General features: G+C 40.5%; 1 protein-coding gene across 4 annotated transcripts in view; it reads right to left on the bottom strand.

The window, feature by feature from the left end:
* The window catches only part of LCLAT1 (lysocardiolipin acyltransferase 1), a 196,827-nt gene that overhangs the window by 120,068 nt on the left and 50,270 nt on the right, over positions 1-26,489 (bottom strand). For all 4 annotated transcript variants that reach the window (XM_060245445.1, XM_060245454.1, XM_060245436.1 and 1 more), the window contains one exon: positions 12,456-12,624. In XM_060245445.1, coding sequence (XP_060101428.1) covers positions 12,456-12,620 — 165 coding nt within the window. In that variant the 5' untranslated portion in view covers positions 12,621-12,624. The remainder of the gene's footprint in view (positions 1-12,455; positions 12,625-26,489) is intronic.

Genomic DNA, 26,489 nt, shown 5'->3' with positions numbered 1-26,489 from the left:
TCTCCTGGCAATCTGGGCAAGGGGGCGCATGTAGATATTAAATAGCATTGGTGAGAGAACTGCCCCCTGAGGCACTCCACAATCCAGTGTGCGCCTCTGGGACAGCTCGCCCCCAATTGCCACCCTTTGTCCCCGATCCTCGAGGAAGGAGGCAAGCCATTGTAAGGCAGACCCCCTTACCCCTACATCGGCGAGGCGGCGGGTCAGTAGCCGATGGTCGACCGTGTCGAACGCAGCCGACAGGTCCAACAACATCAGCACCGCCACACCGCCCCGATCCAGGTGCCGTTGGAGATCATCTACCAGGGCGACCAGTACTGTCTCCGTCCCGTAACCCGGGCGAAAGCCGGACTGGCAAGGGTCTAGGATGGAAGCGTCATCCAGAAAGCTCTGCAACTGTGACGCCACTGCCCTCTCTATAATTTTACCTAAAAATGGTAAATTAGAGACCGGTCGGTAAAAAATTTTTTAGGTAATTTACCTAAAAATGGTAAATTAGAGTTACTGGTCCATACATGCAGGTACAGGGTAAGCAGTAAGTTAGCATGCAACATAATGAAGATGTTTAACAGATTCTAGGACGAAACAGGAATAATAAGCTTAGTTTATATCGTTACTATCTGTTTGGGTTTAATTCCAGTGGAAAGCACAGTGAAGCAAATAAATCATGCTGGCTAGTAGGCTCTGAGTGTCAGGTGCCTGAAGTCAGGCAAAGCAGAGTCATTCAGTCGAAGGCCAGGGTCCAGAAGCCAGGCAAGGCAGAGTGGATGGCTTAGCATCTATCATACATGTTGTGTCCACACCTAACAGCCTCTCTGGCTGATTTTATTAGCCCCACATATAAGGTCATACTTGCAGCCAATTACTCAGAAGCAATCCTGCATTGGATGGCTTAGCATCTATCATACATGTTGTGTCCACACCTAACAGCCTCTCTGGCTGATTTTATTAGCCCCACATATAAGGTCATACTTGCAGCCAATTACTCAGAAGCAATCCTGCATCTACTCATCGTTATCAGCAAGCAGCTGGTATCAGGCCAGGAGGCATACACTTTGCCATCTTGTCTGTAGCTCTGTTCTCAGCCATTGTCTGTGGTGCTCTAAGGGTGTAATGTAGTGATACTGGTAGGCTGGGAATGGTCAACTGAGGTTCACCTGCTGAATCAAGGCTGAAGGGTTTCAGTGGCTCTGCACCAGTTTTTGGCTGTGTACGCCAAATTGCCCTCAAAAGAGGTTTGGGGAATAAGTTTGGTGGGCAACAATGGCTCACTTAAGCAGGATCTAAACCTTTGTATACAGAAGGTGGTCTCCCAAGAATTTCCCTTTAAATAATGAGGAGATTTTGAGTAAACTAAAAGATATTTATTAAGAAATCATACATACAAACAAAGTAAATAATTCATACAACAATTACACAGTTCCTAAGAAAACAGATAAGAAATTGATAGAGGTAACATGAGGGTAGCACAGACAGGGAAATACAACCTGGTTCAGATGTGCTGAGGTCAAGTTACAACTTGAAGATGGAGACATGCACTGCCATATGCCATGTCTGAGAGACCCCCTTACTTAGAGTAATGGGGCGGAGGGGGGAAAATCTGGTTACATGTTCTCAGCTTGAAGAGAGAGAGAGATGAAGCTTGTTCTCATGTTATAATCTATGGAAAGGAAAAAGGCCCTCCCAAAAAAAGGGGCTGGCTTGTGGTGGGCAGCGATGTCTTTCCTGGGTGCCTGATTGGTTGCTTACCTCAAGCCAATGAGTAGAGCTGACTCTGGTCACATGAATGGATCTCCAAGTAAAACAATAGTGGGGCTGATTTAGTGATATCTACCCAACAGGTTATAAGAGGTCAGGATATGTGTTAATAGCTTGGGTGGTTTAGCAAGTATACCCCTGAGGAGAAGCAAGCATAGAAAACAAAGAATCTGTCCAGGTGTCAGACATTACCATAGCATTAGCCAAAGAGAAGCTGAATTGTAGTAAAGACATTACCATAGCATTAGCCAAAGAGAAGCTGAATTGCAGTAAAGAGGCAAGGAGATAGCCACTTAATCAGTGGCAGAGGATATGGTCAGGAATAATACCTACCAACAGTCCCCTTTGTCTTGATGTAATCCGTAAAGGAGGGGCCATGTTGAGGGTGTCTTCAGTGATGACCAGAACAAGCTGTCTAGTGTTGTCTGCTCCATTTTGAATGGAGTATTTTCTTGGCCTGCTTCTGATCAGACTCCATTTTGTTTCCAGGAATAGGAGCCCCACTTTATCTCTCTAGTTATTGGGGTGCTTCTGCATGAACAGGCAGGGCCTCTGGGTCACAGCTGTGAATCCTGACAAGCCTGCAGTTCATTTTCCTGCTGTTCAGCTTCTATTAACTCAAGTCTGGCTACTCAGGGCTCCTCTTCTCCTGAGGAGTTCTTGCTATCTCAGAGCCCTGGCTAACTCATAACATAAATATATCAAAATTGGAGACTCATGTGCAAATTCACCCTTTTAAATTCTGGAATGCTGAGAGCAATTAACTGACACCCTGCCATGACACTCCTTTCTTGTCTCCTCCGAAGCATGGAAGCAACCTTACAGTATCCTCTTCTTTGAAGTGGGGTGACTGGCTGTGTAGATTATTTCCTATTCCCAGACCAGAGAAACACATTCCAAATTACATTACAATATACTATTCCAAATAAGAATAAAATAAAATAAAGAGGATAAATAGTCCTTCTGTGGGATTGGTGAGAATATAGAAGTAAGGACTGAATAGCATACGTTGTGAGATAAGAAACCAACATCCCTGCTAAGTCCTGGGGATTCCATTGTTCTGAGTGTTGTAATAAGTTGCAACTCAGCAATTTCCCTTTCTAGTCTGTTCCTGAAGTTCCTTTGCAAAGATGGATGCCACATTATAGCAGGGTCTCAGTTAATTACTCTCAGCATTCTCTGGAATTAAACCCAAATAAATGGTAATTATATAAACTAAACTTGTTATTCTCGCTTGATCTTTGAATCTGTTAAGAACCTTCATTGTATGTTAATTTACTGCTCATCCTCTACCAGTATGGACTAGTAACTTCCATTTCATTGTATCTGAAGAAACGTGCATGCACACAAAAGTTTATACCTTGAATAAAACTTTGTTGGTTTTAAAGGTGCTGCTGGATTTGAACTTTGTTCTGCTGCTTCAGGTTACCCACCTGAATCTATCTTATTATTGAATGTTAGCAAAAGAAGGCATACACCCTTTAAGGACTTGTCTAACTTACTTTTCAGTTCCTCTATCAGCTACTTAACTGAGCACTGGGGTTCGTCTGTACTTCATATCCCACATTTGACCCATCTAACATGATTGATTCACAAAACAACAGCACTAACAACTATAAACAGAAACTATATTTACACACATGAGGCGATAATGTTTCGATGAACCTGAATGACAGATCTCTCTTAATCTATAAATCAGACTTCACTAAAATATGTGTGAAATCTCCCACTTCAGATAGTTCTCCCACATAAAGTGATTGAACAAGAAGAATGATACATTAACTACTAGCATAAATAGACACAAATAAACTGCTAGCACAAACAGACATTAGCAGCACAAACGGACACTTCAAATGTATATTCATGCTTCTCTCTCCAAATACTCCTGCCGTATGAGACTAGCTTTAGGAAGTTCTGCTACAGATTGTGTATAAAACAAGTTCATGAAGCAAGGCCCTCTCTGTACTAGTACTCATTCTCTGGAAGAATCTTCATGGGAAGGCTTATTCAGGTGCAATCTCTTTAAGCCTTTCTCTGATAATCAAGATAATCAAGAGCCTACTAGGTAGCTTAGGGCAAGTTGCATTCTTGCTCCATAACGTCTGTTATAAAGAAGAAATGAGTCAAGGCCACCTATGTCATCCTGAGTGCCCCAGAGAAAGAATACAAATATGATGGGTAAAATTAAACAGTCAAATGAGAGAATTAACACAATGTCAACACTGATAGCCAGTGACAACCAGTTCTGATGGAATGAAATACACAAATACAGAAAACCTAGAAGGATATTTTCATCTCTGAGCTATTCTGATAGAAAAAGTGAATGCTTCCAAGCCAAAATAAACTGTAATATGTAGCAATACAACACAGTGTTAAAACAAGAGGCAAGAGCATTCAAGACAGCCTCTATGCCTCATCCAATAAACTGAGATGTCATTTACCTCTGTGAAAAGAAAAATACGAAAAGTATGAAGTATTAATGGATGACTCAGCTAACTGCAATACTGGCATGTTATCAATCAAGCATGAAGCATTACAAAAGTAGAGCAAGCTATGTTTCTCTGTTCAGATGTACTAACTAAATATCAGGAACAAGAAGAGTCAAGCACATTAAAACGCTGCTTGCAACTAACAATGCACAAAGGCAGCTGATGCCTCCAAAAATGGAGCAGTGGGGTTTACAAATACCTCAAACCACACAACTATTCCCTCTGTTCCCTCAGCTCCACCCAACAAAGCCCCTCACCTGCTCTGCAAATATTGAAAAGACGTTCTTTACAGATTCAGTTCCCTATTAGATTTCTTCATCTCAATTCACCCTTCCCCACAATTATCCCAGTTGGATCCTCTGCTTCCTTCCCCTCACTAAACACCCCTTCCCATTCCTACATGTTTTGTTCATCTCCCCATTCAGTCTCCTTTAGCCATGTAGCCCAATCTGCACTTTTCTCACTTACATGCCAAGAAAGTGTTTCCGCTTCGGTTTTTCTCCATACATGTAACTTAGGCTTCAATCTGTGTTCATCCAGAGTTCTCTATTCTCCTGGTACCACCTCCAGGTGCAAACACCATGCTGATATCATTCAGTCCCCTTCCAACATGTGGCACTTGAAGGGTAAGGGGGAAACTTACAGGCTCAAAAATATCTGGCATAATATTTTAAAGCTGTCCAGGCTGAACACAAGCCTACTGATTTTAATGGAACCCCCCCCCATTATAAAATGGTAACTGCTGGTACATACTGCATGCTATTGAGACAATGCATACACAGCAAGAACAATATTATGAACAGACCATGTTCATGCAGGTAGGCAGATCCCCAAGACTGATTAGGAAGTACATCCCCACTGCATAACATACAACATTGCTTAACATTACTGTTCCAGAAGTAGAGAAGCAAGATTCTGTAGGAAGTTTGTGGTACAATACTGGGGTTATGTTTTTCTCTTGAAGATCTCCCCCCACAAAAAAAAAAATGGTGTTCACTAGTTGTCAGACCTGCAAGTGCTATGAGAAAGGAGGGGGTCAAATCTACCAACCACATTTGTTCAGTAAATCAGTCATTATGAATCTTTGTCCAGCAACCAGTCACAGTTTGAATTTAAGGTAATTCAATGTTTGAAATTAAAAGATGTATTTACACTATAAATCAAATTGGGAAATCACTTGCTCCTCCACTACATGTGTACTTCAGGTATTCAGCCACTTGAATGCACAAGCACTTCTCAATCTAACAAGCACACCCAGTGCAGATGTGGACATGATTTTTTAAAATGTTTTAGTCAAATGCTTTAACAAAGTAGCAATCGTATTTTATGCTTAATGAAAAATATCAGGGCAACAGCATGAATACCTTTACCACTCCATTTTAGCCAAATGATATAGTTTTAGAAATATCGCAATCTTTTTTTGGATGGCTACAGGAAAGAACCACTCAATATCACAGGCAAACCATTCAATATCACAGTAATCCAAGTCTATGCCCCAACCACTGATGCAGAAGAAAGGCAAACCATTCAGTATCACAGTAATCCAAGTCTATGTCCCAACCACTGATGCAGAAGAGGCTGAAGTGGACCAGTTCTATGAAGATCTACAACACCTTCTAGAATTAACACCAAAAAAAGATGTCCTCCTCATCATAGGGGACTGGAATGCCAAAGTAGGAAGTCAAAAGGTAACTGGAACAACTGAAAAGTTTGGCCTTGGAGAACAAAATGAAGCTGGGCAAAAGCTAATAAGAGTTTTGTCAAGAGAACAAACTGGTCATAGCGAACACCCTCTTCCAACAACCTAAAAGGCGACTCTACACATGGACATCACCTGATGGGCAACACAGAAATCAGATTGACTATATACTCTGCAGTCAAAGAGGGAGAAACTCCTTACAGTCAGCAAAAACAAGACCTGGAGCATTGCAAAATTCAGGCTTAAACTGAAGAAAACTGGGGAAGCTATTAGGCCATTCAGGTTTGACCTTGATCACATCCCTTATGAATATACAATGGAGGTGAAGAATAGGTTTAAGAAACTAGAGTTGATAGACAGAGTGCCTGAAGTACTATGGATGGAGGTTCATGACATTGTACAGAAGGCAGCAATCAACACCATCCCAAAGAAAAAGAAATGCAAGAACGCAAAGTGGCTGTCTGATGAGGCTTTACAAACAGCTGAGGAAAGAAGGAAAGTGAAAGGCAAAGGTGAAAAGGAAAGATTCATCCAACTTAATGCAGATTTTCAGAGAACAGCAAGGAGAGATAAGGAGGCCTTCCTGAAGGAACAATTCAAAGCAACAGAGGAAAATAATAGGATGGGAAGGACAAGAGATCTCTTCAAGAAAACTGGAGAAATCAAGAGTACGTTTCGTGCAAAGATGGCCATGATAAAGGACAAAAATGGTAGGGACCAAACAGAAGCAGACGAGATCAGGAAGAGGTGGCAAGAATACACAGAAGAATTCTACAAGAAGGATCTTAATGTCCTTGACAACCAAAACAGTGAAATCGCTGACCTTGAGCCAGACATCTGGGAGTGTGAAGTCAAATGGGCCTTAGAAAGCATTACTAACAACAAAGCGAATGAAGATGATGGTATCCCAGTTGAACTAAAGTCCTAAAAGATGATGCTGTTAAAGTGATGCACTCATTATGTCAACAAATTTGGAAAACGCAACAGTGGCCACAGAATTGGAAAAGGTCAGTTTATATTCCAATCCCAAAGAAGGGTACTGCCAAAGAATGTATAAACTATCGCACCATTGCATCATTTCACATGCCAGCAAGATCATGTTAAAGATCCTACAAGCTAAACTTCAACAGTATGTAGATCGGGAACTACCAGAAGTTCAAGCTGGGTTTCGGAGAGTTAGAGGAACTAGAGATCAAATTGCCAACATTCGATCTATTATGGAGAATGCATGGGAGTATCAGAAAAATGTCTATTTCTGTTTCATTGACTACGCTAAAGCCTTTGATTGTGTAGATCACAACAAACTGTGGCAAGTCCTTAAAGAGATGGGAGTACCAGCCCACCACACATGTCTCCTGAGAAACCTGTATAAGGGTTAAGAAGCAACGCTCAAAATGGGATATGAAAAAATTGATTGCTTTAGAATAGGAAAAGGAGTTCAACAAGGATGTTTATTGTCACCCTCCTTATTTAATTTATATGCAGAGTACATCATGCGGAATGCTGGCCTGGATGAAACATAAGCTTGAATTAAGATTGCCAGGAAAAAAATCAACAACCACAGATATGCAGATAATAGCACTCAAATGGCAGAAAGTGAGGAGGACCTAAAGAACCTCTTGTTGAGAGTGAAAGAAAAGAGCACAAAAGTAGGCTTGAAACTCAACATCAAAAAAACTAAGATCATGGCATCCGGCCCCATCACACCGTGGCAAATAGAAGGGGAAGACATGGAAGTAGTGATAGACTTCACATTTCTGGTATCTAAGATCACTGCAGATGGTGACTGTAGCCATGAAATTAAAAGACGTTTGCTGCTTGGGAGGACAGCTATGGCGAACCTGGGCAGTATAATAAAAAGTAGAGACATCATCCTGTCAACAAAAGTCCGTATAGTCAAAGCGATGGTATTCCTAGTAGTAATGTATGGCTGTGAGAGCTGGACCATAAGGAAGGCTGAGCGCAGAAGAATAGATGCTTTTGAGGTGTGGTGCTTGAGAAGACTCTTGAGAGTCCCTTGGACTGCAAGAAAATCAAATCAATCAGTCCTAAGGGAAATCAACCCAGACTGTTCCCTGGAAGGTCAGATGCTGAAGCTGAAGTTCAAATACTTTGGCCACCAAACAAAAAGGGAGCACTCACTGGAGAAGAACCTGATGCTGGGAAAGACAGAAGGCAAAAGAAGAAGGGGACAGCAAAAGATGAGATGGCTGGACAGCGTTACAGATGTAACAAACACAAATTTGAGCAGACTTTGGAGGATGGTGGAAGACAGGAGGGCCTGGCGTGACTTTGTCCATGGGGTTGCAAAGAGTCGGACTCGACTGTGCAACTGAACAACAACAAACAGGAAAGAACACATCTGAACTTGATGTCAAATCAAAATTCACCAAGTTTCCTGAATGAGTAAATATGTTATTCTTCTTACATTCTAATAGCAAAGTGATTGCACTGCTTGAGAGCAGTGACCATAACGTTATTGATTTCACCATTTGTATAAATAGGTAGTTGCCCCAAAAGACTAGCACAACCACGTTTAACTTTAAAAGGGGGAAATTCTCTGAGATGAGGAGGCATGTGAAGAAGAAACTGAAAGGAAAGGTAAATACAGTCAAAACCCTTGGGGAAGCTTGGAGGTTATTTAAAACTACAATCCTAGTAACTCAGATAAAATATATACCACAAGTTAGGAAAGGCACAAACAGGTTTAAGAAAAGGCCTGCATGGTTAACAAAGTAATGGAAGCTGTAAAAGGTAAGAAGGACTCCTTTAAGCGGTGGAAATCTAGTCCAAGTGAGATTAATAAAGGGAACACAGGCTGTGGCAAATCAAATGCAAGATTGTGATCAGGCTAGCAAAAAGGGACTATGAGGAGCATATTGCAAAAAAACATAAAGACCAACAATAACAATTTCTTCAAATATATTAGAAGCAGAAAACCAGCCAGGGAGGCAGTGGGGCCCTTGGATGACCAAGGGGTCAAAGGATTACTGAAGGAGGATAGGGAAATGGCTGAGAAGCTGAATGCATTTTAGAAGAAGAAGAAGAAGAAGATATTGGATTTATATCCCGCCCTCCACTCCGAAGAGTCTCAGAGCGGCTCACAATCTCCTTTACCTTCCTCCCCCACAACAGTCACCCTGTGAGGTGGGTGGGGCTGGAGAGGGCTCTCACAGCAGCTGCCCTTTCAAGGACAACCTCTGCCAGAGCTATGGCTGACCCAAGGCCATTCCAGCAGGTGCAAGTGGAGGAGTGGGGAATCAAACCCGGTTCTCCCAGATAAGAGTCCGCACACTTAACCACTACACCAAACCGGCTCTCCACACCAAACCGGCTCTCCGGTTTTTGCCTCAGTCTTCACTGTGGAAGATGAGAAGTGTTCGCCCGCTCCAGAACCACTTATTTTGGAAAGGGTGTTGAAAGATCTGAGTCACATTGAGGTGACAAGAGAGGAGGTCCTACAACTGATAGACGAATTAAAAACTAATAAGTCACCAGGTCCGGATGGCATACATCCAAGAGTTTCAAAAGAACTCAAAGTTGAACTTGTGGATCTCCTGACAAAAATATGTAATCTTGCATTGAAATCTGCCTCCGTTCCTGAGGTGGTAGCAAATGTCACCCCCATCTTTAAAAAGGGTTCCAGAGGAGATCCGGGAAATTGCAGGCCAGTTAGTCTGACTTCAATACCGGGAAAGTTGGTAGAAACCATTATCAAGGACAGAATGAGTAGGCACATTGATGAACACGGGTTCATCAGCATGGGTTCTGTAAGGGAAGATCTTGCCTCACTAACCTGTTACAATTCTTTGAGGGGGTGAACAAACATGTGGACAAAGAAGACCCAATAAATGTTGTTTACCTTGACTTCCAGAAAGCTTTTGATAAAGTTCCTAATCAAAGGCTCCTTAGTAAGCTCGAGAGTCATGGAGTTAAAAGGACAGGTCCTCTTGTGGATCAAAAACTGGCTAATTAATAGGAAGCAGAGAGTGAGCCTAAATAGGCAGTCTTCGCAGTGGGGGACGGTAAGCAGTGGGGTGCCGCAGGGCTCAGTATTGGGTCCCATGCTCTTTAACTTGTTTCTTAATGATCTGGAGTTGGGAGTAAGCAGAGAAGTGGCTAAGTTTGCAGATGACACTAAATTGTTCAGGGTGGTGAGAACCAGAGAGGATTGTGAGGCACTCCAAAGGGATCTGTTGAGGCTGGGTGAGTGGGCGTCAACCTGGCAGATGAGGTTCAATGTGGCCAAGTGCAAAGTAATGCACATTGGGGCCAAGAATCCCAGCTATAAATACAAGTTGATGGGTTGTGAACTGGCAGAAACTGACCAAGAGAGAGATCTTGGGATCATGGTAGAAACTCAATGAAAATGTCGAGACAGTGTGCAATTGCAAAAAAAAAGGCCAACGCCATGCTGGGAATTATTAGGAAGGGAATTGAAAACAAATCAGCCAGTATCATAATGCCCCTGTATAAATCGATGGTGCGGTCTCATTTGGAATACTTTGTACAATTCTGGTCACCGCACCTCAAAAAGGATATTATAGCATTGGAAAAGTCCAGAAAAGGGCAACTAGAATGATTTAAGGTTTGGAACACTTTCCCTATGAAGAAAGGTTAAAATACTTGGGGCTCTTTAGCTTGGAGAAACGTCAACTGCGGGGTGGCATGACAGAGGTTTACAAGATTATGCATGGGATGGAGAAAGTAAGAGAAAGAAGTACCTTTCTCCCCTTCTCACAATACAATGAAATTGCTGAGCAGTCCAGTTAAAATGGATAAAAGGAAGTACTTCTTCACCCAAAGAGTGATTAACGTGGAATTCACAGCCATAGGATGTGGTGGCGGCTACAAGCATAGCCAGCTTTAAGAGGGGATTGGATAAAAATATGGAGCAGAGGTCCATCAGTGGCTATTAGCCACAGTATATATATATATGTGTGTGTGTTTATACCTTATATATATACACACATATATATATATACACACACACACACATATTGGCCACTGTGTGACAAAGAGTGTTGGACTGGATGGGCCATTGGCCTGATCCAACATGGCTTCTCTTATGTTCTTAAGATATCGTTGGATACTGAAATCCAATTACTGGAGCTGTGAATGAGCAAGACAAATCTTTCTACAAACCTGAAAAAGGCCCCAGGTTTGCAGTACTGATGTGGTGTGGGGAGTGGAATCAGGTGGTAGGCTGGGAAAGTGATAGGGACAGAAAAGGAATGTGATGGGGTGGGGGCAGAAAGAGAGAGAAAGAGTGATGGATGGAGAGACAGAAAAAGAAAGCAAGAATGGTTGGGTGGGGTGGGGGCAGAAATAGCAAGTGACAGGCATGGTGGAAAGAGAGTAAAAAGGGGGGGTAGGAGGGCGAAAGAGTGTGAGAGAAGGGGGAGAGGGGAGGAAGCAAAAGTGGGGGAGAATGAAATAGTCACTCCCACAACTTTCTTGTGGGTCTCCACTTGTCTATATACTATTAGCCACATGTGACCCTTACCTGCAGATAGTTAAATCCATGGGTCGGGGCCACACAGAGGCTAAACAGATATGTCTGCAAACTCAGAGGATCATCTAGGTTTACAGAAAAATCTGACTTTAAAATTCAAGAGAATTTCTTCCCCAAAGACTGTGCTGGCAGGAGGAGAGAGTTCCCTCCCCTGCTCACTGAAGCTCGCCTGGAGCTGTGCAAGTAGTAGAAAGTAGCGGTGGTGGTGGGAGCAATCTCTGCTGGTTTGCTCAGAGTTGCTGCAGGCGAGCCATAGAGAGCAGTGGTGAGGGGGGAGGTCTTTGCTGGCTCACTTGGAGCTGCTTTGGGTGAGCTGCAGAAAGCTGTGAGACAGCCTGGGGCTCCATGCTGGGTTTGGCAAGACAGTGGGGGAGGGTGGAGATAGTATTCCACCCTCTGAGAGTCTCATGCACCCTTGCTTGCATTACTTAAATGCAACTGTAACAGCCCATCACTGCTCATGACCAACCATCTAATAAGACTGTGACATTCCACATGCTGAATTTATATAATGACAAAATACACTTATGATGTAATAGTGTATTAGCTGTAATAGTGGCAGGCTTTTATGCCAAGAAGACCAATAGAGGAACACACCAACTACACCTCCATATAAGATACAGTAGATTTTGCTCCTGAAATAGTGTCCCAAGTGCCTTCTATGGTGGCAGCAGGGTTTGTTCCTGCCACAGCTGTCTGTTTTCAGATAGCTTGCATTGTTTCACAAACCTCTGCGACAGACACTGAGAAATTAGTTGGATTCTGTAGGCAGAACCTAAGTTCTATTTTGTGTCTGAGAGTATAAGACTGAACTGGCTTTTATTCTACATGTTTTTTTAAATATACTATTTGGCCATTAATATGATGGCATTTTTTTCTTTTGGCACTTTCATTATGTAGGTAACAAGTGCATTTGCATAGACTAACACTAAAGCTGATATTTTGGCAATGTGAGAAATTAGGTCTTTTATAACTATACATATAAAAAACTTACCACTGGAAGAGTAAGCCAGGTAGCAACAACTCTGTCAGTAATCCAGCGATACCAGGCAGGAGATACAAACATCAATGGCAGCAAGGGACCAAGCATAAAAATACTTCCAAAAAAACTTCCCAGGAACAGTGAAAGTACAAAGTAAATCCCTTTCCATGACACCATGGCTCTGAAAAACAAAGAGGAAGTGTTTATACAAGCAACTTCAATACAAACATAGCCCCCATTAAGTTTCACTCTTTCCCACAAATGTTATTCTATTTTTGCTCCAAGTAGTTTGTTCTGTACTGCTAAATAAGTACAATGTTCCTCTCCACTAAATGCATCATCATATTGTAGTTTTGTCACTTTGATACAGTTGCTTTCTGCATCATATCACACAAAAGCATTAGATGGCATAATGGTATGTTAGTAGTAAGTTTAACTAAATATGTTTGCAGCATTCACTGAGTAATTTCAGCTTCATTCCATATTAACTTTATCATTGACAGGCTTTTAAATATACAAGGCAGGGGGAGAAGGGAGGAGAAATCATGGAGGAAACAAGGACAGGAGGATGATACTATCTGGCTTCCTGAGGACTGGAAGGTCCATCTAATGTCATCTAATGTCACCCCCATCTTTAAAAAAGGTTCCAGAGGAGATCCTGGAAATTACAGGCCAGTCAGTCTGACTTCAATACCGGGAAAGCTGGTAGAAAGCATTATCAAGGACAGAATGAGTAGACACATTGATGGACACGGGTTATTGAGGAAGACTCAGCATGGGTTCTGTAAGGGAAGATCTTGCCTCACTAACCTGTTACATTTCTTTGAGAGGGTGAACAAACATATGGACAAAGGAGACCCGATAGATGTTGTTTACCTTGACTTCCAGAAAGCTTTTGATAAAGTTCCTCATCAAAGGCTCTTTAGAAAGCTTGAGAGTCATGGAGTAAAAGGACAGGTCCTCTTGTGGATCAAAAACTGGCTGAGTAATAGGAAGCAGAGAGTCAGTATAAATGGGCAGTCTTCGCAGTGGAGGACGGTAAGCAGTGGGATGCCGCAGGGCTCGGTACTGGGTCCCATGCTCTTTAACTTGTTCATAAATGATTTAAAGTTGAGAGTGAGCAGTGAAGTGGCCAAGTTTACGGATGACACTAAATTGTTCAGGGTGGTGAGAACCAGAGAGGATTGTAAGGAACTCCAAAGGGATCTGTTGAGGCTGGGTGAGTGGGCGTCAACGTGGCAGATGCGGTTCAATGTGGCCAAGTGCAAAGTAATGCACATTGGGGCCAAGAATCCCAGCTACAAATACAAGTTGATGGGGTGTGAACTGGCAGAGAGATCTTGGGGTGTGGTAGATAACTCACTGAAAATGTCAAGACAGTGTGCGTTTGCAATAAAAAAGACCAACACCATGCTGGGAATTATTAGGAAGGGAATTGAAAACAAATCAGCCAGTATCATAATGCCCCTCTATAAATCAATGGTGCGGTCTCATTTGGAGTACTGTGTGCAGTTCTGGTCGCCGCACCTCAAAAAGGATATTATAGCATTGGAGAAAGTCCAGAAAAGGGCAACTAAAATGATTAAAGGGCTGGAACACTTTCCCTATGAAGAAAGGTTGAAACGCTTGGGACTCTTTAGCTTGGAGAAACGTCGACTGCGGGGTGACATGATAGAGGTTTACAAGATAATGCATGGGATGGAGAAAGTAGAGAAAGAAGTACTTTTCTCCCTTTCTCACAATACAAGAACTCGTGGGCATTCGATGAAATTGCTGAGCAGACAGGTTAAAACGGATAAAAGGAATCCGTTTTATCACCAAAGGGTGATTAACATGTGGAATTCACTGCCACAGGAGGTGGTGGCGGCCACAAGCATAGCCACCTTCAAGAGGAGGTTAGATAAAAATATGGAGCAGAGGTCCATCAGTGGCTATTAGCCACAGTGTGTGTGTGTGTGTGTATAAAATATTTTGCCACTGTGTGACACAGAGTGTTGGACTGGATGGGCCATTGGCCTGATCTAACATGGCTTCTCTTATGTTCTTATGGCTTCTCTGGCTTCCCAACCCTGTCACTACGTGCCGGCTGAGAGAAAGAATCTTCTAGGTCATAAGTTCTTTTCCTGACGCCCATAATGAAGAGCCAGGATTCAGACCTAGGTTGAGCCAACGTATGCTAGAAGAAGGGGGGGGGGGGCGGGGGCTGTCACTATTCCCTGACTCTACAGAGCTGGCTGCAGGAAACAACTGCTGCATCATCTCTGCTCTACCTGGAAAATGCAAGTGGTGCAGAAGGCCTGCAGCGGTCCTTCTTAGATGGTCCCATGAAGCCAGCTTGGGGGGACTGCCTTCACATTACCTGCTCTTTTACTTGAGCCAGAAGAGTGCTCAAACAAAGCAGGATTGCAGCAGGTCTCCCAAGTTTATGGAGCTAGAAAACTAGGATATCTGCTGCCTCAGCCATCTCTGCTAATATGATGCGTGCTGGCCAAAGTAAATGGGTTGCTATAAGCACTGACAAGAACGGCTGCTTCTACCTAGCTGAAAAGAGCTTGGCTAAAGCAGCTGTTCATAGAGACGGCTCTACAGACTTACACCCAGAGGCTCACAGCAGCTGCAGCAGAGGAGTTGCCGTGGTGGCTGTAAAGCCCCCAGGATGGCTTCAGAGACCAACCCATGCATACATATGTGAAAGAGTTCTTCCCTTTGCTTCATTTTTTGTTGTGCATTCTCTTTTGAAGAATGAAAACATATTATCTAAAAAACCCGAACCCGTATTATCCACATACCTGGTGAGTGCCCCAAGTATGTTAACATTATTTCTGGGTAGGTCCCCATTCTGTTGTTTTCATTACCACAATTATAATTTTTTTTAAAAGCAACTTCAAGAAATCAGGTTGCTGTCAGACTACCAGGAATTCAAGGGAAGGATCTCATGTGCACAGATCCTTTCACTGTCATTAAATGTTAATGGCCACAATGAGAAAGAATTCTAGTCCTGGGCCAGGATTATTTCCTCCCACGAGAGATTGCCCAACAGTTAAGATCACATATCAATTAAGATGCCAAAATAATTATGTCTAAACCACTATAGCAACAACTTCAGGAATAAATTCAATATACGACCAAACATTTGTAAAAGACACTTCTAATGTACACACCAAAGTCAAAATATCCCATCAGTTTGCTAGAAGCCAAATCTACTACATAGGTCCATTAAATATTAGGGCTGGAGAAGAGTTTCACATAAAGGTGGGTGGTGGTGGTGGTTCAGAAGTGATCATCTCCCATCTTGAAAACTCCATTACCTAAAAGTCAAGCCTAGATTCTTCTTGAATATTGCATCAGCACATAATGGCTTAGCATCAGCATTCTCAGGTCAGTTTCACTCCTTCCCCCCATTTCCAACACATTTTCAAATGTATTAAACGGGGAGGAGAGCTGTTCCTTCTGATCTGACCTTTGTCCTTTTTGTTGTTGTTGTTCTTTGGTTAAAACAATTTTATTGGTAACATATGGTAACAAATCTATTTCTTACATCTTAATAACTTCTTTTATCTACCCCATATATTACTTTCTACCCACCCCTCCCCCCGTTACTTGACCCCCGCCGGTGTTATTTACTTAAAATGCTAATATTTAAAGGTACTCTTAACTATTAAAACAAAAAACTTATATTCTTCTTCTTTCTAAAACTTAATAATTATCAAAAATTGTCCAATGTCCTTTTATTTTCCACTCTTTTTCTACATATCTTCTGAACTTTTCCCACTCTGTCTTAAAATCTTCTAAATCATAGTCTTAATATTCTTGTTAATTTGTCCATTTCACTCCATGTCATAACTTTTATAATCCAATCCCATTTCTCTGGTATTTTTTCTTGCTTCCACAACTGCGCATATAATTTCCTAGTAGGTGAAAGCAAGTACCAAATTACAGTTCTATCTTCTTTTGGAAATTTTTCCATTTGTAATCCCAACAGAAAAGTCTCTGCAACTTTCTTAAATTAATATCCCAAGATCTTAGAAATTTCTTGCTGAATCTTCTGCCAATACTTTTTTGCCCTTTCACAAGTCCACCACATATGTTTTTTACATTTCCAACTTCTATCTGGCATCTTCTTGTTCATCTTTGCCAATTTTTTAGGAGTCGTATACCATCTATACATCATTTTGAAACAGTTCTCTTTAATACTATGACACGTCAAAAGCTTCATAGAATTCTTCCACAAGTGTTCCCAAGTTTCCATCTGTATTTCTTTATTTACATTAATTGTCCATTTAATCATTTGAGATTTCACTACTTCATCCTCCCTAGACCATTTAAAAGTAATTTATATATTTTTGAAATTAATTTTTCATTGTCTCCAAGCAGAACTTTTTCAATTTCTGTTTGTTCTTTTCTTATTCCTTCAGTTTTGATATCATTATCCACCAAACTCTTTATTTGTTGCATTTGGAACCAATCATATTTATTATTCAACTCTTCAGCAGTTTTCAGTTCTATTTTGCCACTTTGTATTTTTAATAATTGATTATATGACAACCACTTTTCTTATCTCAGCTGTTATTTTTATTACTTCAGCTGGCACTTTCCATAATGGTTTTCTCTCATCCCCATATTTCTTGTATTTCATCCATGTATTTAGCAAATTATTTCTTATATAATGGTGAGAGAAAAAAAGTACATCTTTTTTCTATAATACAAATACGCGTGCCAGCCAAATTTATTTTCGTTACCTTCCAGCACTAAGAGTTTTTTATTTAACACCGTTATCCATTCTTTTATCCACACTAAACAAACTGCTTCCTGATATAATTTTAAATTCGGTAGTTCAAATCCGCCTCCCTCTTTTGCATCTGTCAAAATTTTCATTTTGATCCTTGGTTTCTTCCCAGCCCACACAAATTCTGAAATTTTTCTTCGCCATTTATCAAATTGTTTACTTTCTTTCACAATGGGAATAGTTTGAAACAAATAAATTATTCTTGGTAGAATATTCATTTTAATTGCAGCTATTCTACCCAGCAATGACAAATTAAGTTTGTTCCATTTTAACATATCTTCATCCATTTTACGCCATAGCTTCTCATAATTATTTTTTAAAAGATCAATATTCTTCATTGTTATCTCCACACCCAAATATTTTACCTTGTAGGTGACTTCACAGCCCTTAAGTCTCTGTAATTCATGTTGCTTATTTATTTGCATATTTTACATAGAAATTTTGATTTTTCTTTATTAATACAAAGTTCTGCCAACTTCCCATATTCTTGTATTTTGGCTAACAACAAAGGTGTGATTTGTATGGGGTTTTTATTTATAAACATTATATCATCTGCAAATGTTCTATATTTGTAAGTAAATCCTTTTATTTTTAATCCTTCTATTTCTTTATCTTCTTGGATCTGCATCAGTAATATTTCAAGAGTCATTATAAACAACAATGGGGAAAGCGGACAACCTTGTCTTGTACCTTTGCTAATTGTCATGTCTTCTGTAAGGTCTGCGTTTATACATAGCCTTGCATGTTGTTCAGTGTATAATGCTTTTATCATTCTTATAAAGCTTTCTCCCAACTCCATTTTCTCCATTACTGCAAACATAAAGTCCCAATTTAAAATGTCAAATGCTTTTTCTGCATCCGCAAAGAATAATGCTACTTCCTTTCTGGATGTCTTTCATAATATTCTACAGTATTTACAACAGTTCTGGTATTGTCTCTTATTTGCCTTTTGGGAAGAAACCCCGCTTGATCTTTCTTTATAAAATTTATCAAATGTTGTTTAAGCCGTTCTGCCAAGATTCTTGTATATATTTTATAGTCATTATTTAATAGCGAAATTGGTCTATAATTTTTTACATTCGTGACATCTCTATCTTCCTTTGGGATCAACGAAATAACAGCTTCCTTCCATGTGTTTGGTATTTTCACTTTTATTCTTATCATGTTCATCAACTTCTGCAATTTCGGTGTTAACTCATCTTTAAAGGTTTTAAAATATTTAGCTGTATATCCATCCGGCCCAGGTGCCTTTCCATTTTTAATTGCATTAATTGCAGCTTCAATTTCTATTTTTTCAATTGGATCATTCAAAACTTTTTGCATATTTTCTGTTAAGGGTTCTATTTTTATCTTTTGTAGATACTCATCCATCTTTTCTTTATTTTGACACCTTTAAACAACTTGCCATAATACTTAAAAAATTCTCTTTTTGAACATATGAACATATGAAGCTGCCTTATACTGAATCAGACCCTTGGTCCATCAAAGTCAGTATTGTCTACTCAGACTGGCAGCGGCTCTCCAGGGTCTCAAGCTGAGGTTTTTCACATCTTTTTGCCTGGACCCTTTTTTGGAGATGCCGGGGATTGAACCTGGGACCTTCTGCTTACCAAGCAGATGCTCTACCACTGAGCCACTGTCCCTCCCCGTATTTTTTATTCCCTCTTGGCTAACCACCTCTCTTCCATCTACCACAACTTTATTAATAATTTTATTTTCTCTCTTTTTCTTCAGTTGCCAAGCCAAATACTTTCCAGGTTTATTTGCTCCCTCAAAAGATTTCTGCTGCAGTCTTTTCAAATTCCATTCCAATTCTTTATTTAACAAATGTCTCATTTACATTTGTAGTATTATAATTTCCCTTATAATTTTCTTTTTTCCATGGCTTTTTTCTCAACTCCCCATCTTTTTTCTTTATTTCATTTTGAATATCCAACAACTGTTTTTCGTTTGCTCTCATCTTTATTATTCAAGGTAATCAATATTCCTCTCATTACTGGTTTATAGGCATCCCACACCGTCTGAAATTCTATATCATCTTTGTCATTCATTTGAAAGAAAGTTTTAGTTTCATTTTCTAGGTATGTCACTATTTCTTTATTCTGTAGTAAATCCTCATTCAATCTCCATCTTCTCAACTTCTTAGACAATTTTGTAATCCACATTATTGGGTTATGGTCAGCCTCAATTTTAGGTAAAATCTCTATTTTTCTTGTTATAAGACCTAAATCTTTAGTGCCCCACAACGTATCAATTCTAGAAAAAGTTTTATGAAAAAAAGGTATAGTCCTGCACTTCAGGGTTAAATTTCCTCCATATGTCCTCCAAATTTTTTTGTTTGACCAATTCAAAAAAAGACTTCGGCAATTTTCCTTCTTTGTTATTATCCCCCCCCCCTCCCCAGAGCTATCCAGAGAGTTCTTAATTGTTCCATTAAAGTCTCTCATTATCAAAACTTGGTCATAAGTCAGTTCATCAAATTGTTGTATAAATGTCTTTTTAAAAAGCATCGTTTGCACCATTAGGCACATACAGTCCCAATAACAACAGGGTTTTTTGCATTTAATATTATTTCTACTGCTACAAATCTTCCATCTTTATCTTTAAACACTAATTTTGGCTCCAATTCTTGTTTAATATAAAAAATCACTCCCCTTTTCTTCTGTTCAGCCAATGAAAAAAATTCTAACCCCAATTGTTTATACCATAAAAATTTGTAATCCTTTTGTTTAATATGCACTTCTTGTAAACAAACTATATTACAATTTTGCTTTTTAATCCAATGAAAAGTTGCCCTTCTTTTTTGTGGTGAATTTAGTCAATTTACATTCCAAGACAATAATTTGTAATCCATCATGGTGCAAATTCTTTATGTTCTTCATAAAATCTATGCAGTTCCTGTGCATTTGTAATTGTGATTCTTTTCCCCTGAAGTTCAAAGCTCAAACTTTCAGGTATATCCACCTAAACCTCATTTCATTGTCCTGTAATTTTTCTGTCAGTTTTTTATATGTTCTTCTATCATTTATCACTTGCCTTGGCAACTCCTTCATAATTCTTACTCTGCTGCCTCCCACTATCAATGTCTTTTCAAAGTTTTTATTCATGATCTTTCCCACCATTTCTTTTGTCATGTATCTTATGACAACATCTCTTAGTAAATTATTTTTCTTGGCATAGAGTGAGTTCACTCTATATATATATAGTCATACATATTTTTAGTCTCTTCAGGAACTTCCTCTAAAAATTCTGCAATTATTTTTATTATATATTCTTTCAAGTCACCATCTTCCTTTTCAGGTACTCCTCTCAGACGTATCTGAGTCTCCATCACTTTGCAGTCATAGACTGTCACTTTTTCTTGCATCTTCAACAAGGTGGAATCATGTACTTTCATTCTCCCTTCTACCTCCTGCACTGTTTCCTCGGTTTCCTTTCTGAGATCTTCCATATCATTTTTAATCTTTTCAATAATTTCTTTTTTTGATGCAGTTATCATCTCTCTCATCATTCTGGCCTCCATGTTCTCCAATGAAGTAGCCCTTGTACAGGTTTGCTTGTGTTTTGACATTTAAAAACACTGAAAGTTTTGATCTCACCAATTTTAAATTTAACTATCAGATTCAAAAGATTAGAGCTTGCTTTTTATAACAAGCCTAATTTTGCTGTCTTCAGAGCTTTCCAGGCCAAGATATTATTTTTTAAAATTTTTAAATCCTTCAAAATGGCGGTCACAACTTTTTGCTTCTCTCTGCAACTTTTTTCCCTTTTTCTTTTAAAGGCTTCTAAAGTCCATTACAAACAATATGTCCAGTAGTATTTATCTTCTTGTCATCATCTCAATTAATTCCAACAATTTTTAATGTCCCGAACACTTTAAAAATATTATTTTAATTTTGACCTCCAAGCAATGGCTGCCAATGTTTCTCAACGGTATTATAGTCCTAGAGTAGGCTTTTCATCCGCTACTTCCTGCTTTACTTGCCACCAAATCTCATTTTCACTGGTAAAGAGATCTCACGATGCTTGATGTACTTCCTGTGTTGATTGTATATGCTGCATCGTCACATCGTCTGTGACGATGGTGCTTTTTTCAAAACCGCAAGTAGACCAAACAATCAATTCCTTTCCACTTTTAGCACTGTCCTTTAAATTTACAAAGTCCAAATTTCACCTCTTCCTCCCTTCTTCTTCCAAGCTTTCTAGATTTCCATTTCCCACCTTCTGAATTTATTCTGTTTAACTGTAAATAGTCCCGGAATGAAATATAGTAATCTGTACCTTTTTTGCCAATTATCCAGATCCACACCGGTCTTGTGTAGCTTTAGATGTTTAACAAAGTCCAAGAAGGTTAGGATTCTGTCAAGCTTATGTCAAATAAATGACTCTGAGAACTTCTGCAGATGATGAAAATGCAACTCTTCTCCGGAGACCCCTCAAAGGAGCCCCCACCCCGCCCGGGACTCCCTTTTAGCCAAGGTAAATCTCCTCAAAAGTTTCCTGTGCATATCTTGGACTAATCTCTAAAGGAAAAAAGTAGGCAGTAGGCATTAATTTGCCTTCCACTACCCCAAACAGAAGTTCCAACCTGCTCCCATTATGAGAAGCAGCTCAGCTCGGCATTTTCCTCCCCCGGAAGTCCTTGTTGTTGTTCTCAATTCCTCCCAAGGCATTAACTAGGAGAAGCTAAACATACATACAAACTAACAGTTGTTAAGAGTTCACAGCAACAATGAAGAGTCCAGACATAACTCTCAACATGGAAAACTGGAAATCCAGATGACTCACCCAGAATTCCCATTTTATTGTGCCCCACAGCATCTCTGTAAAGGTTGGTAATGTGTTTGAAACAGGAAGGTGAAGGAGGAAACCAGCAAACAGAATGACTGAGAAGGATATGCTGGATTTTCCAAACTTTTAAAAAGAATTCTCAGAAAAAGCAACTGTTGTGGGGGGTTTTTCAGTCTTCTCCAAATATCCAGTCCATTTCAGACCAAGGTGGTCTTGTTTCATCCATTATTATTATTAACTACCCAGTATATTAAGAAGTTTTGCAGGCTAAAAACAGAACTATCACAAAGCATTCAATCATTGGCTGTTAATTTTTCCATCTTAATAGGCACCCTGCTATCATAAACACATTTGGAAAAAACAATCTTTCCAAATCAGAATCTAGAAATAGCCTCTTTTCCATTATTTAAGATTATACTGGTTGTTTAGAAAATGAAGGACTAAGCTTCTCTTCTAGTTCACTACTTCAGCCACTCTAAGAAGCAGTTTATAAAATTACAGGAGTTCATGCAAGAAACTGGTAGTTTCAATCTAAAAGAGAGAGAGAGTAATGGAAAAGCAATCCATTAGCTAAGTCACTGGAACCCATATTTGTACTAAGTATTTTCCAGCCTTATTTATATTCCATTTTTAAAATACAAGAACTTTCTAATGTTTCCTACTCAAAATAGAAAGTAAACACAGGCAGAATAGTTGGAGGGGGTTTCATTATTATCCTATACATACCGTCTTAAATCATGGGTTTTATTTTTGGAACACCAGCTTATGAAAAGGAAAATATGGATAGTTCATAGTTTAATCAAATGTATAGCCACTATTGCAAAGTGACAAACTTCTGCTCAAGCTTTCCATTCAAAAGCATAGGCCACATTTGTAGAAAATTAGATTATTCCTGTTCTATGCTCATGAACAGAGAATGTCGCTCAAAAATTTGGGCCTTGAAGAGATAACTCATTTCTAAATTATGATTATGCTGTGCCTTTCTAGACAGTATTTAAATTGTACAGCAAATGCATAGCTGCTGAACTGTGTGCGGAATCCAACTGTCTCAGCAATTTTCCTCTCAAAATAGACACATTATAACTCTGCTATTTAATATTAAACATGACATGTAAACAATGCAAGAAAATAGTACTCCAACTGTAGAAATATAATGCAGTGAAAGCAAGATCAAAATATACAGCAAAAGATAATATGTATTAATTGTAAAGTATGTGTGCGTGGTATATATTAATAGTATAGCCCACAATCTTATACTGTACTGAACTGTCTTCTGGAACTATTCAGTTACAATACAATGCTATATAAAAATGACTAATGAACAATTCTGTGTTACATAGTTTACAGAATGCTAAAAGTGCAGGAGCCTTCTTGACCTCCTCAGCCTGGCCATTTTATAGGGCAGGGGCCATGACAAAGAATGCATGTGCACAGGCAGTTGTTGATCTTTCCCACTTGCATGTGTAGAAGACCCAATTGATTAACCAAGCTGTTATGCCTGGGCATAGGAGTTCCTTCAGATATGAGGATATGAGGCCATGAAAGGCTTTATATGTGTTGGCCAGTACCTTGAACTGAACCTAGTAACTGCCTATGTCCTGCCTATGTCCTGACAGATAGAATGCCAGCAGGGGGGTGGGGGCTTTCCAGTGTTTTGCACTGAGTGTCACATGTACGACTATCTGCCCAAAGGACAGAAGTCCTGGGTGTGTGCTCGATGCAAGGAGCTCCTGGTCCTCAGGAAACGAGTTCGTACCCTTGAGGCAGAGGTGACTGCCCTGGGGAAGCAGAGACGGTCAGTAAAGCACTTGGGGAAGAATCTCGGGGGCGTATTAGATGAGCCCCGCTCTGAACATAGCAGCCCCGTTGCTGCCAGAGAGTGTGAGGGTCGAGAGGGAACAGGGCACCGTGCTGAGGATAAGGGGAATGCGCCCTCAGAAGGGACCTCTTCTTCGGTTGGTGAGCGGGAATCCTTTCGCGCCAAGGAACCATCCCTGAGCAGGGGGAGAGGGGTTTTTTTGGTATTTGGTGATTCGATCCTTAGGCAAGTAGACAGCTGGGTGGCGAAACCGTGTACTGACCGTATGGTGACTTGCCTACCTGGTGCGAAGGTAGCGGACATTACACGTGTAGTAGATAGGCTGATAGACAGTGCTGGGGAGGAGCCTGTGGTCGTGGTGCATATTGGCACCAACGATGTGGGGAAATGCAGTCGTGAGGTCCTGGAGGAAAAATTTAGGCTGCTGGGTGGGAGACTTAAGGCCAGGACCTCCAAGGTAGCCTTCTCGAAAGTGCTATCTGTTCCACGTGCAGGGCAGGAGAGACAGGCACAAATTAGAAGTCTCAATGTGTGGATGAGACGATGGTGTAAGGAGGAAGGGTTTAAGTTTGTTAGGCACTGGGATGCTTTCTGGAACAAGCGGGAGCTGTACAAAAGAGACGGTCTCCACTTGTCCCCGGATGGAACCAGGCTGCTGGCGCTTAAAATCAAAAAGGTGGCAGAGCAGTTTTTAAACTAAATCTTGGGGGAAAGCCGACAGGAGATGAAATGTCTCTGGTTCGGGAGGACTCGTCTCAAAGAGATGAAGGGTTGGCTGCTATTTTTCTACTGGGTAACGAATCAGAGTTGTCCACTGTGATGGTGACAAGCAGTATGGACTGTCTGCCAGAGTCTCGAGGCGGCAGGAGGAAGGTGGCAGGCCTAGCTTGCCTGGGAAATTATAGATGTTTGTATGCAAGAAGTGTTCGAAGTAAAATTGGTGAATTGGAATGCTTAGTGTTGGGAGAAAACATAGACGTGGGAATTTCAGAAACTTGGTGGAATGAGGAGAATCAGTGGGACACGGTGCTTCCTGGATATAAGTTATATCGGAAGGATAGGGAGGGAAGGGTTAGAGGTGGAGTGGCTCTGTATGTCAGAGAGCTTATACAATCCAGTAAGACTGAGGTCAGAGAATTAGATTCCCCTTTAGAAATGCTTTGGGTTGAAATAGAGGGCCCAAAAGGAAATTTAACTATGGGAGTTTGTTATCGCCCACCAAATCAAGAGAGAGGACGATTATAATATGATGGAAGGCTTAAAGATAGCGGCTAAACATAAAAACTGTGTTGTAATAGGTGATTTTAACTACTCACAGATTGATTGCGTCAATATGTGTTCTGGTCGAGAGAAAGAGATTGAGTTTCTTGATGCTCTCAATGACTGTGCTATGGAGCAGATGGTAACAGAACCTACCAGGGATGGGGCGATCCTGGATTTGGTCCTAAGTAATGCCCAAGACTTGGTGAGAGATGTAAAAGTGATTGCGCCGCTTGAGAGCAGTGACCATAATGTTATTGATTTCACCGTTTGTATGAATAGGGAGTTCCCCAAAAACACCGCCACAACCACGTTTAACTTTAAAAGGGGTAAATTCTCTGAGATGAGGAGGCATGTGAGGAGGAAACTGAAAGGAAAGGTAAATACGGTCAAAACCCTTGGGGAAGCTTGGAGACTATTTAAAACTATAATCCTAGAAGCTCAGATAAAATACATACCACAAGTTAGGAAAGGCACAAACAGGCATAAGAAAAGGCCTGCATGGTTAACAAACAAAGTAATGGAAGCTGTAAAAGGTAAGAAGGACTCCTTTAAGCGGTGGAAGACCAGTCCAAGTGAGATTAGTAAAAGGGATCACAGGCTGTGGCAAATCAAATGCAAACTGTGATCAGGCAGGCAAAAAGGGACTATGAGGAGCATATTGCAAAAAACATAAAGACCAACAATAAAAATTTCTTCAAATATATTAGAAGTAGGAAACCAGCCAGGGAGGCAGTGGGGCCCTTGGATGACCATGCGGTAAAAGGATTACTGGAGGAGGATAGGGAAATGGCTGAGAAGCTGAATGCATTTTTTGCCTCCGTCTTCACTGTGGAAGATGAGAACTTTTTGCCCACCCCAGAACCACTAATTTTGGAAGAGGTGTTGAAAGACCTGAGTCAGATTGAGGTGACAAAAGAGGAGGTCCTACAACTGATAGACAAATTAAAAACTAATAAGTCACCGGGTCCGGATGGCATACATCCGAGAGTTCTGAAAGAACTCAAAGTTGAACTTGTGGATCTTTTGACAAAAATCTATAATCTTTCATTGAAATCTGCCTCCGTTCCCGAGGACTGGAAGGCAGCAAATGTCACCCCGATCTTTAAAAAGGGTTCCAGAGGAGATCCTGGAAATTACAGGCCAGTCAGTCTGACTTCAATACCGAGAAAGTTGGTAGAAAGCATTATCAAGGACAGAATGAGTAGGCACATTGATGAACATGGGTTATTGAGGAAGACTCAGCATGGGTTCTGTAAGGGAAGATCTTGCCTCACTAACCTGTTACATATCTTTGAGGGGGTGAATAAACATGTGGACAAAGGAGACCCGATAGATGTTGTTTACCTTGACTTCCAGAAAGCTTTTGATAAAATTCCTCATCAAAGGC

The sequence above is a fragment of the Heteronotia binoei genome, chromosome 1 (assembly GCF_032191835.1).
Source record: "Heteronotia binoei isolate CCM8104 ecotype False Entrance Well chromosome 1, APGP_CSIRO_Hbin_v1, whole genome shotgun sequence".
Classification (NCBI taxonomy): Eukaryota; Metazoa; Chordata; class Lepidosauria; order Squamata; family Gekkonidae; genus Heteronotia; species Heteronotia binoei.
This window is presented reverse-complemented; position numbering and strand designations above follow the sequence as displayed.